The sequence below is a fragment of the Somniosus microcephalus genome, chromosome 8 (genome assembly GCF_052327205.1).
Source record: "Somniosus microcephalus isolate GS21.2 chromosome 8, FLI_Smic_1.0, whole genome shotgun sequence".
NCBI classification, from domain to species: domain Eukaryota; kingdom Metazoa; phylum Chordata; class Chondrichthyes; order Squaliformes; family Somniosidae; genus Somniosus; species Somniosus microcephalus.
In genome coordinates, this window is record NC_140994.1 from 26,897,726 (window position 1) to 26,909,790 (window position 12,065).

General features: G+C 43.3%; 1 protein-coding gene across 3 annotated transcripts in view; it reads right to left on the reverse strand.

Annotated features, from left to right (window-relative positions):
• The window catches only part of LOC147113393 (uncharacterized), a 374,107-nt gene that overhangs the window by 110,681 nt on the left and 251,361 nt on the right, over positions 1 to 12,065 (reverse strand). For all 3 annotated transcript variants that reach the window (XR_015079196.1, XM_085994401.1, XM_085994400.1), the window contains one exon: positions 3,495 to 3,575. Coding sequence is in view for 2 of the 3 variants with exons in the window: in XM_085994401.1 (XP_085850527.1) it covers positions 3,495 to 3,575 (81 nt within the window). In the remaining variant the exon portion in view is untranslated. The remainder of the gene's footprint in view (positions 1 to 3,494; positions 3,576 to 12,065) is intronic.

Consider the following 12,065-nt stretch of genomic DNA (forward strand, 5'->3'; position numbering starts at 1 on the left):
CAGGAAGGATCTATTGGCCTTGGCTATACTGGCCTCGAAGGGGGTGTAGTGCAGATTCACCAAAATGATAATATCGCTAAAAGGGTTAAATTATGAGAATAGGTTGCATAGACTAGGCTTGTATTCCCTTGAATATAGAAGATTAAAGGGTGATCTAATGGAGGTGTTTAAGATGATTAAAGCAGTTATAGGGTAGCTGGAGAGAAACTATTTCCTCTGGTGGGGGAGTCCAGAACTAGGGGGCATAACCTTACAATTAGAGCTGGGCCGTTCAGAACATAAGAAGTAGGAGCAGGGGTAAGTCATTTGGCCCCTCGAGCCTGCTCCACCATTCAATAAGATCATGGCTGATCTGATCTTGGCCTCAACGCCACTTCCCTGCCCGCTCCCCATAACCCTCGACTCCCTTATCATTCAAAAATCTATCGGTTCAGGTGTGATGTCAGAAAGCACTTCTTCACACAAAGGGTAGTGAAAATGTGGAACTCTCGCCCCCAAAAAGCTGTTGAGGCTGGGGGAGGGCAATAGAAAATGTCAAAACTGAGATTGATAGATTTTTTGTTAGGCAAGGGTATTAAGGGTTATGGAACCAAGGCAGGTAGGTGGAGTTAAGGTAGAGATCAACCATGATCGAACTGAATGTCAGAACAGACTCGAGGGGCTGAATAGCCGACTCCTGTTCCTATGTTCCTACGATGTCAATTGCCACCTTAATCAGACTTCCGTCCTCTGCTGGATCAAGCAGGTGACAGAAGCCTTCTTTGCGAGAGGAAACACTTTGACAGTCTTCTCATGAAAAAGGAACAACAGAAGGTGCAGCACTTTTATTGGGTGCCAGGATTCTTTAAAATATAGGGGCTCATTGATGGCATACAACCAAACATCAAAGTCGCTAACAACTCCTGGCGTATATGAATAGGAAGATTTTTCATTCCATAAATGTACAGGTGATGTTGGACCACAGGAATAGACTAATTCCATTGCATACATGATACCCAGCAGAAGCCATGATGGCTTAATTCTGTGGCAGTCCACTGTGCCCCCCTATCTCAAGGAGCAGGCATACTGAATGGATAGCTGCGAGGGAACCAGGGCTACCTTCTGCAACCCTGGTTATTACTACTGAGGAACCCCTGAACAACAACTGAAAGGAAGTACGAGACTCACACCATGTTTGGTGGAGAATACAATTGGTTTGTTGAAACAGAGATTTCACTGCCTGGACAGATCAGGTGCTCTACAGTCCTGAGGAAGTTGTTGAAAATGATCAGTGGCTGCTATAGCCTGCATCATTTTGCAATACAGAGAGTGGAAACTCTTCAGCCAGAGGAGCAGGAGGGTCGGCCTGTTGCTTTGGCAGAGGAGGAGGAAGAGGAAGAAGAGGTGGAGGAGGAAGAGGGGAAAGCCAAAATGCAACAGTTATGTGTGAGAAGTCTGTCTCCTTGGCAGACACAAAGTACAAGATAAAGTGTTACAGACATGAAAGGTTGGGTGCAAGGGTTGTGTCAATGTTTTACGTGCCCCATTACTGATGCTGTACCAGGCTGAGGGCACAGTATCAGTGGCATGCATACTATAGGCAAGCTTGTCTTGGCACTGTCTCTAGTCCGGAGAATTTCTTTCTCATCTGCTCCCAAAAGCAATGTATGTGGGAGACAACATTCACTTTCTACGCTAGCTTCATGCTGCACAGTTGGTCTCAGAGGAGAGTTCCACTCTGCCTCAAATGCAGATATCCTTCTCTGTCCAGCAAAACATCCAATGGCTCCTCATCAAAGGGGGCAGTTCTGCCACCTGCCATTGGTAGGATTCCATGGTCTTAGCAGCAGTCAGACAAAACAAGCAGCATACTTAGAAACCATAAATCAGAGCAGCAAAGCCATTCTCATGCAATCTGGCTGTGTGAAGTTTGGAATTAATGGTTAATACTCCTCCCTGCAGAGGGTCATGGATTAGCAGGTGTGGGAGTTTCTTGCAGGTTCTTTGACACTGACATAAATGGGAAAGGAGAGCAGAAGTTGTGATTTCTTTTTAACCTTAGTCCCTTGAAGGGCTGCTGCTCCTTTATTCCCTGCCCACATGCAATCGCAGCACTCCCTATGCTCATGAAAAGCACGCAGGCAACACATGTAAATTATTTTAATTAACTGACCCTTTCTGAATCCGGTGAGGTCAGCTTCCCACTCCATACTGTGCGAACAAGCTCGTGTGTGCAGCTTTCCTGGGGTTATTTTGCCTGGAACCAAGGAATCACCTTCATACCGTTCCCCCATCAATTTTTTGCTTTAATGTACATTTAATAAACATTTCAAAACAAAAGTAAAAAGGAGATAATGGAGCTGTTCAAGAACTGAAAAAGGTTGGATGGGAAAGTGATGATTTTCCTGGCGGGTAGGTGCGCCGGTGTTTTTATATGAAGATTCCTTTTGACGTGTGTTAGGGCCCCAACTATGCAGTGGCTCCTGGGAATTGTAGTCTAGGCTGATATGCATTGGAGTGTGATTTGGGTCAGGCTTGTGGTCCAGTGTCCTGAGGCTCCTGAATGTGGGGAAACAGCAGATTGGGCGAGGATCGTGAAATCTAGAGGCATGGCTGTACTTGGTGCCTAGGATGTTCAGATGCCAAGTTGGGTGCGTCATGCCATTTTGGAAGGGGACTTAAAGTTGTTATGAGTAAATATGTGATTTTTGTTTTGGTGAACAATTCCTGTGATTGTTACAGGATAAATTTTGTTTTTAGGGGTATATAGTGGGTTGAGTGAACAAATGGAAAGTCTTGTTGCTGGAATGTAATTTGGGAGAAAATTGAAATTGGGGAGTAAGGTTTTACATAACATTACTGGTGAATAATTATAATATAACAAAATTGGAAGGGGAAAAATACAAAGACTTAAATGTTAGCTAATGAGGAGAAAGAAAATTGACCCATGGATTGATTGTCACAATGTAAACGAAAGACTCAATGCACTTGAGAGACACAAGAAATGTTATTATAAAAGATATAAATATTTGTTTATGTATGCATTTGCTTTAATTAGGTAATCATTTCGGTGCAGGTCAAGAGATGTTACTTTTCACTATGCAGTTACCCCCACACAACTCTATGAATCCCAATACTAGTATAGGACAGATTGAGGCCTATGGATTCACCTTTTAATTAACCTCAGTGCTCCACTAAACTCTAACTAAACATAGTACTATGCCCCTGGAGTGCTCGGCAAGACAATCTAATGAGGGAGACATCTGGTTGCATTACTATGTATCACTAATATCATGCAGATGAGTGGTTTTGAAAAATTCAATGGCACCGACATTAACCCTACAGTCTATTTTCTTTTTGTTGCCTATCTGTATTCACCCATCCAGCCAACTGCATTGCAATCGGTTTGAATGGTCTGTGGCAAGTGGTCCAGATAAAATATAATGAACGCCAATGTTAGAAAACAATATGCAAAAATATGTTTTGTCAACATCAAATCAAAGAAATTAAATTACCAGAGTTATAATTCTGGGCAGCACTCGCTTGAGTTGTGTGCATTTCCTGAAGTGATTCCAGATTGATGTAAAATCATTTCCCTATAAAATAAGAGAGATATTGTCAAAAAAATTGTTCCTTAAAAGTGCTAACATTTTCAAGATTATCATTGCCACTTTTTTTTATCAATACCTGCACTTCTAAAAATTATTCATTCATTTATTGTTACTCAATTAATTCCCCGCCTCCCACCCCAAGCATCATTAATGCATTCACATTTCATAAGTACAATAACCTACAAAGAAGGATCACTCTGCTAACAAGCGTGGGGCTGGAACAACAATAATTAGTGTAAATTGCCTTTCTAAACCTCAGTATAGGAACAAATTTGAACATGCTGCTGCTTAATGTCACTGCTATACAATGCGAGAAGTTATTAAGGAAGCTTTAAAAACAAGAAAACCATAAATCAAGGAATCAAAGCCATTCTAATGCAATCTGAGGGTGTGAAGTTTGGATTTAATAGTTAACACTCCTCCCTGCAGAGGGTCAGGGATTAGCATGGTGTGGGAGTTTCTTACAGGTTCTTTCACACTGACATAAGTGGGAGGGGAAAGCAGAAGTGGTGATTTGTTTTTAACCTTAGTCCCTTCTACTTTCCCAATCTCACTCTGAAATTCTCCCTAATTAGTTGAAGAATTAATAGGTAGATTAAAGCACATGCAGCATACAATCTGATGAGGGGTATCAGGCATATTACTGCTTCGCCTTGTAGGCCTAAAAGATAATAGCAACAGCCTCAGATTCAGAGAGTGTAGTAAAGATTGTCAAATTTTCCAACTGTTCCGCATTTTTTTTATCATGACAGAATAGATTTTCATTTTTCCTTTAAAGCACCATATTTTCTCTATTAAATTCTATATATATATATAAAGATATATAAATTATCATCGAGATTATTAGCTGGTTTTAACTGCCTTAATTTAACATATTGTGCAGGTCTGGACCACAGCTCTTTTTTTTATGCCAAGTCCTGCTTCTTGAAAATCTCGGCGGTAAATCTTCCTTTTTCACGACAAATGATACAATATAGCCAGGAGTTTTGGCAAGGAATTTAATAGAATGCTGTTGGCACTTTCAGAAAAAGCAGCAAGTAAGATTAATTAGAAAACTAATAATTAGAATGAAGGCAATTTAAAGCCATTTTTGAAATTGCTGATAATTCTGCAAAACCCACTTAACAGATGAAAACCATCATTCTATCTGCCAGTGTAACTGCTGCGGTACAGTACAATTTCTTTGCTCTTTTCATCCCCCAATTCTCTTGTGAAGGTGCTGACTCGTGCTGGAATATGGTTCTATGGGCACCACTGACTTCTGGTATTTTGTTGAAGCTACCATTTTTCAGATGTTGTAACTATCAATTTTTCTTTAGTATGGTGGGTAGTTATTCCGGTGACTGCCTGCACCTCCAGCTGCCTTTCCATAGCTGCTCTGCGGACTATGGTCGGTATCATATTCCGTAGCATATCTGTAGTTCTTGTAGTTGTGCCCAGAGTAATCAGAACCTCCATATCCATTGTAACCTGGATTGTTATAGCCATTGTTGTAACTACTATAACCTTGATTCCACTAGCTGTTGTATCCCTGGTTCCAGTTCTGATTTTTGTCCTCCACCTCTTTCTTCTCGTTGCTGTTGTTACCCGTAGACTTCCTTGGGTTGTGCCACTTTAATTTCACATTTGCTAGATCCTATGTTATGATACTTGTTTTCTAACAGTCTTTGTGAACGGGCTGTTGAACATGGGAAAATCCCAGCCAAGGCTGATCCTGTCCTCACCCTACATCTATAAACATGTACTTTCCAGCACAGGTTACTTGATAGTGATAAGAAGAAGGAAATGACATGAATCAGTCATTCATGAAAGAAAGAGGTATGAAATAATACTGAGCGGCCTACGGGTGGCGCTGTCCAGGGAGAGTATAAATACTCGGGCACGGGCCTAGCTTGTGCAGGACATTCTTAACAGGAACTAGTGAAGGACACAACTAGACCTCCATGTTGTAAAACAGTTGATTAAAGCTTTGTTTAACGCTTAGACCAAGTGCCTAGTAATTTTCTTACGTCAGGAACCTTGGCTGATTTTTACCTTTCCTAACCCAGGAGTGCTGAGGTCAACTGTAATGCTGCACCCACCAAGGCCAGCTGAGAGCAGCTAAACCAACACAGAATGGGGATCGAATCTGGTTTGTGTGGTGCATATGACAGCAGGCAATGCCTTCACCCACTAAGTCACAGGGGACCATACAGTACCAATCCTAACACTAGACTTGAAAACAAAAGCAAAATACTGCAGATGCTGGAAACCTGAAATAAAAACAGAAATCACTGGAAAACAGCAGGTCAGGCAGCATCTGTGCAGAGAGAAACAAAGTTAATGTTTCAGGTCAATGACCTTTCATCACAACTGATGAAAATGCTCCTTGCATTAACCTGCTCTACCATCTCTGACCACCGCTGCCAGGCTATTTGCCCTGGCACTCTTTTCCCATCTGCTGGAAAGAGCAGCTTCCTCCTCTGGGCCTCCGCCTCCACGAGGACCTGCAGAGTAGTATCTGAAAATCAGGCTGGCCTTCCAGCCGCCATCTCCACTTTAGAGCAATGACTGAGAACAATGATTCCAAACAGCCAAAATGCATCTCCCCTTTAAGAGGTGCTGGCTGTCTTGAAATGGCAGTTCCCCCTTGCCCAATTTCCCACCCGCTACCCCCCGCCCAATTGGTGAGCTGCCAATAAACAGTAGCACTGGCAGCTCGCCAATCATAATCAAATGAGGCACGAGCACCAATTTGTCTCGTGCCTCTCGCTGACACCATCATGCGCATGTTGCGGTGGCTCTGCCCATTTTGCGCCCGTTTTCGGCACAAGTTGAATTTATCCCCCAAAATGCAAGAAAAGCACAGCAGGTAGTTAACCCTGGTAGTTTTGCCCTGGTCCATGGGCAAAAACAGATTTATGTTTTAGGTCCACTGATAAAAGGATCCACCTGAAAGTCAATTCTCTCTTTTCTCTTTCAGATGCTGACCAATCTGCTGTGCACTTCTAACAGCTTCTGTCTTTAGTTCAGATTTTCAACACTTCCAGTTCTTTCATTTATGAATTTTACATCACTTGAGTTACTGTTACCAGTTACTGTTTACTGCCTCTACAGCATCCACTACACAATAGATTAATTACTCAACTTTATAAGTACCATAGCAATCCACTCTTTGCTGTGTATTTCTTTCTCCTCCTTTTTTCACCAAATTTTACCCCTAAATCTCCTGAAGGCATTGAGTCCTTGCTAAAGTTCAGTTCCACAGGCACTCCCGTACCGTGCCTGGACATTCAAACATAGAAACATAGAAGATAGGAGCAGGAGTAGGCCATTCGGTCCCTCGAGCCCGCTCTGCCATTTAATGAGATCATGGCTGATCATCCAAATTCAGTACCCTGTCGCTGCTTTCTCCCCATATCCCTTGATCCCTTTAGCCTTAACAAATATATCTAACTCCTTCTTGAATATATTTAATGAATTGGCCTCAACTGCCTTGTGTGGTAGAGAATTCCACAGGTTCACCACTCTCTGGGTGAAGAAATTCCACCTCATCTCAATCCTAAATGGCTTACCCCTTATCCTTAGACTGTGACCCCTGGTTCTGGACTCTCCCGCCATCGGGAACATCCTTCCTGCATCTAGTCTGTCTAGTCCTGTTAGAATTTTATAAGTTTCAATGAGATCCCCTCTCATTCTTCTAAACTCTAGCGAATATAAGCCTAATCGACCCAATCTCTCCTCATACATCATTCCTGCCATCCCAGGTATCAGTCTGGTGAATCTTCACTGCACTCTCTCCATGGCAAGAACATCCTTCCTCAGATAAGGCGACCAATAAGTATCAACAAGTTATTGGGACATGCATTGGAGCAGTCACAGCAGAGTCCAATTTTGTCCTCAGCCAATGACCAACACATTTATTCCCAGTAAGGGGTCAACAGACATTGATTAGATGTGGGATCTTGACCAATTTTCCCTTTCCTGAACCTAAGGTACCGAGGACAACTGTAGCACCTTAACTGCTGCCCAAGCTAAGATCAGCTGACTCACAACAAGGTGGGGATTAAACACAAGACCTTCCTGGCCTTTATGGCTCCAATACTCCCCTGCCTCAGCTCATCTGCTGCTGAAATCCATGCCTTTGTTACCTCTAGACTCGACTATTCCAACACACTCCTGGCCGGCCTCCCATCTTCCACCCTCCATAAACTTGAGCTCATCCAAAACTCTGCTGCCCGTGTCCTAACTCGCACCAAGTCCCGTTCACGTGTTCGCTGACCTACACTGACTCCCGGTTGAGCAACGCCTTGATTTTAAAATTCTCATCCTTGTTTTCAAATCCCTCCATGGCCTCGCCCCTCCCCATCTCTGTAACCTCCTCCAAACCTACAACCCTCCGAGATCTCTGCGCTCCTCCAATTCTGGCCTCTTGTGTATCCCCGATTTTTAATTGCTCCACCATTGGTGGCCGTGCCTTCAGCTGCCTAAGCCCTAAACTCTGGAATTCCCTCCCTAAACCTGTCTGCCTCTCTACCTCTCTCTCCTCCTATAAGACACTCCTTAAAACCTACATCTTTGACCAAGCTTTTGGCCATCTGCCCTAATATCTCCTTACGTGACTCAGTGTCAAATTTTGTTTGATAACGCTCCTGAGAAGCGCCTTGGGATGTTTTACTACGTTAAAGGTACTATATAAATGCAAGTTGTTGTTGTCAGGGGAGCTCAAGTAGCTTCTGAATGTCAGTGGAGCATCAAGGTTGAATCATTACCTTATACTCTCTGTTAGCTGTGGTATTGGCTTGGTGTCAAAAACAGGAAGGCAGATTATTATCTGAATGGCAATAGATTGGGAGAAGGGGAAGTGCAACGAGACCTGGGTGTCCTTGTGCACCAGTCGCTGAAGGTAAGCATGCAGGTGCAGCAGGCGGTTAAGAAGGCAAATGGTATGTTGACCTTCGTAGCGAGAGGGTTTGAGTACAGGAACAAGGATGTCTTGCTGCAGTTGTACAGGGCCTTGGTGAGACCACATCTGGAGTATTGTGTGCAGTTTTGGTCACCATATCGGAGGAAGGATGTTCTTGCCATGGAGGGAGTGCAGCGAAGATTCACCAGGCTGATACCTGGGATGGCAGGAATGACGTATGAGGAAAGATTGGGTCGATTGGGCTTGTACTCTCTCAAGTTTAGAAGAATGAGAGGGGATCTCATCAAAACTTATAAAATTCTAACAGGACTGGACAGACTAGATGCTGGAAGGATGTTCCCGATGGTAGGGGAGTCCAGAACCAGGGGTCACAGTCTAAGGATAAGGGGTAAGCCATTTAGGACAGAGATTAGGAGGAATTTCTTCACCCAAAGAGTGGTGAACCTGTGGAATTCTCTACCACAGAAGGCAGTAGAGGCCAATTCATTAAATATATTCAAGAAGGAGTTGGATATATTTCTTAAGGCTAAAGGGATCAAGGGATATGGAGAGAAGGCAGGGACAGGGTACTGAATTTGGACGATCAGCCATGATCTCATTGAATGGCGGAGCAGACTCGAGGGGCCGAATGGCCTACTCCTGCTCCTATCTTCTATGTTTCTATTCTTTGAAATAAGACATACATGATGTATATTAGAAAAAGAGAAACTGAAGGTTTTTTAACTGTTCATGGCAGTGTGATATAGTTGAAAGGCTAACAAAATAAATTGTGATGTAGGACCTCAAGGTACATGGCATCGTGTAACTGGAACAGGATTATTAACAAGTCTTTTTTGGCAATAGGGTCCGAGGAAATAAATTATACAGTGTATATTATAGGTTAATATTCCTTGTCCTTTAGAGTCCTGCAGCAGCCAAAACAATATATTTAAACTCGACTACAACTGTGTACGTTCATGATACAATATGTAGTATTACGACCCGACAGTTCTCACAGTTCCTTACAGACTTATTTCCAGAGGTCAATCGTTTAACATAATAAACCATTACCCGTCAGCAACATGTATTTAAGACCATTGTTATACAGTTGCTTTAAAGAGCAGACTTTCCACACACAAAACAAATGGCTATTTAAAGAGAACTTTTTTTTTCCAGTCGAGGGCAAAGTGCTCACTTAGTTCTCATCATCGGTGCAGTATCAATGTCTAAATTTAGAGGTAGGGAAATCCATGCAAATATAAAAGCAGTGACACCTCATTTTCTTGAAGGGTGTTGAAGTATTTTGTCATCCAGGCTTGGCGCTCTAACTTTTCCCAGTTCTGACGAAGGGTCATCGACCTGAAACGTTAACTCTGTTTCTCTCTTCACAGATGCTGCCTGACCTGCTGAGTATTTCTAGCATTTTCTGTTTTCATTTGCCACAGATGCTGATTTCCAGGATTCCTTATGAAACCATTGTTTCACGCACCTACATCAAAGCTTATCAGAGGAGCTCCCTGGTCTGAGGGCAGTTGTGAAATTAATAACCTCAACTTTGGAAGCTGTTAATTAGATATCTCCTGTAAAGGTAATAGATTTTTTTTACACAACTCTGGAGAAGGGGGATTACATAGATCATCTACAAGATGCACTGCAGCAACTCGCCAAGGCTTCTGCGACAGCACCTCCCAAACCCGCCACCTCTACCACCTACTGGACAAGGGCAGCAGGCGCATGGGAACACCACCAGCTCCAAGTTCCCCTCCAAGTCACACACCATCCTGACTTGGAAATATATCGCCGTTCCTTCTTCGTCGCTGGGTCAAAATCCTGGAACTCCATCCCTAACAGTGCTGTGGGAGCACCTTCACCTCACGGATTGCAGCAACAACAACATGATGTATTTATTTAGCACCTTTAAAGTAGTAAAAAGTCCCAAAGCACTTCACAGGAGTATTACAAGACAAAAAATTTGGCACCGAGCCACATAAGGAGAAATTAGGATAGGTGAACAGGACTTGGTGCGAGTTAGGACACGGACAGCCGAGTTTTGGAGACCTCAAGTTTACGTAGAGTAGAATGTGGGAGGCAGCCAGGAGTGCGTTGGAATAGTCAAGTCTAGAAGTAACAAAGGCATGGATGAGGGTTTCAGCAGCAGATGAGCTGAGGCAAGGGCAGAGACGGGCGATGTTACAGAGGTGGAAATAGGCGGTCTTAGTTATGCTGCGGATGTGTGGTCGGAAGCTCATTTCAGAGTCAAATATGACACCAAGGTTGCGAACAGTGTGGTTCCGCCTCAGGCTGATGTTAGGGAGAGGGATGGAGTCAGTGGCGGGGACCGAGAACAATGGCTTCGGTCTTCTCAATATTTAATTGGAGAAAATTTGTGCTCATTCAGAACTGGATGTCGGACAAGTAGTCTGACAACTTAGACCGTGGAGGGGTTGAGAGAAATGGTTGTGAGGTAGAACTGGGTGTCGTCAGCGTACATGTGGAAACTGAGGCTGTGTTTTCGGATGATGTCGCCAAGGGGCAGCATGTAGATGAGAAATAGGAGGGGGCCAAGGATAGATCCTTGGGGAACACCAGAGGTAACGATGCAGGAGCGGGAAGAGAAGCCTTTGCAGGTGATTCTTTGGCTACGATTAGGTAGATAAGAATGGAACCAGGCGAGTGGAGTCCCACCCAGCTGGACAACGGTGGAGAGGCGTTGGAGGAGGATGAAGTGGTCAACCTTGTCAAAGACAAGTCCAGAAGGGCGAGGAGGGATAGTTTACCTTTGTGACTTTGATGAGAGCCGTTTCGGTACTGTGGCAGGGGCGGAAACCTGATTGGAGGGATTCAAACATGGCGTTGTGGGAAAGATGGGCACAGATTTGGGAGGCAGTTCAAGAAGGTGGCTCACCACCACCTTCCCAAGGACAATTAGGGATGGGCAATAAATGCTGGCCTTGTCAGCGACGTCAGGAACGAATTATAAAAATGGAATGAGTATGTTCAGCCCTCCCCCGACTGATCATTTTGAAACCCCCATTCTCTTTCATTATTGCTGTTCCCATGGGACATTTTACTACGTTAAAGGTGCAATATAAATGCAAGTTGTTGTTATTATTGAAGCCATTAATCATTAACTTATTTGGTTTAACTACAATTTAAATCTTCTGATTTAACCAGGCATTCCTATCTCAATAAATCCGTTTGTTACATTTATACCATCGCTCCATAAAGGGTGATGTAAGAAAACTACTAGGCACTTGGTCTAAGCGTTAAACAAAGCTTTAATTAACTGTTTTACAACATGGAGGTTGTTAAGTCTGTGTGTTCTAGTTATTGTTAATAAGAATCACTGCACACAGACCACAAGAGTAAAGTCAACAGGTCTTTACTAGTCGGAGGTCAGGCTGAACTGCCCAATAAATCATTACACAGCACTTATATACCGGTGTGGTCACCACCGGTATTACAGTATACAGCAGCCAAGATAAAGTAGTGCATCTCTTAAAATAGTTCTCTTAAAGGTGGAACGGTTACATACACCACAATCCTCCCTTTTTAGCTTGACAGTATATATTCCCCATTAAACATAACAT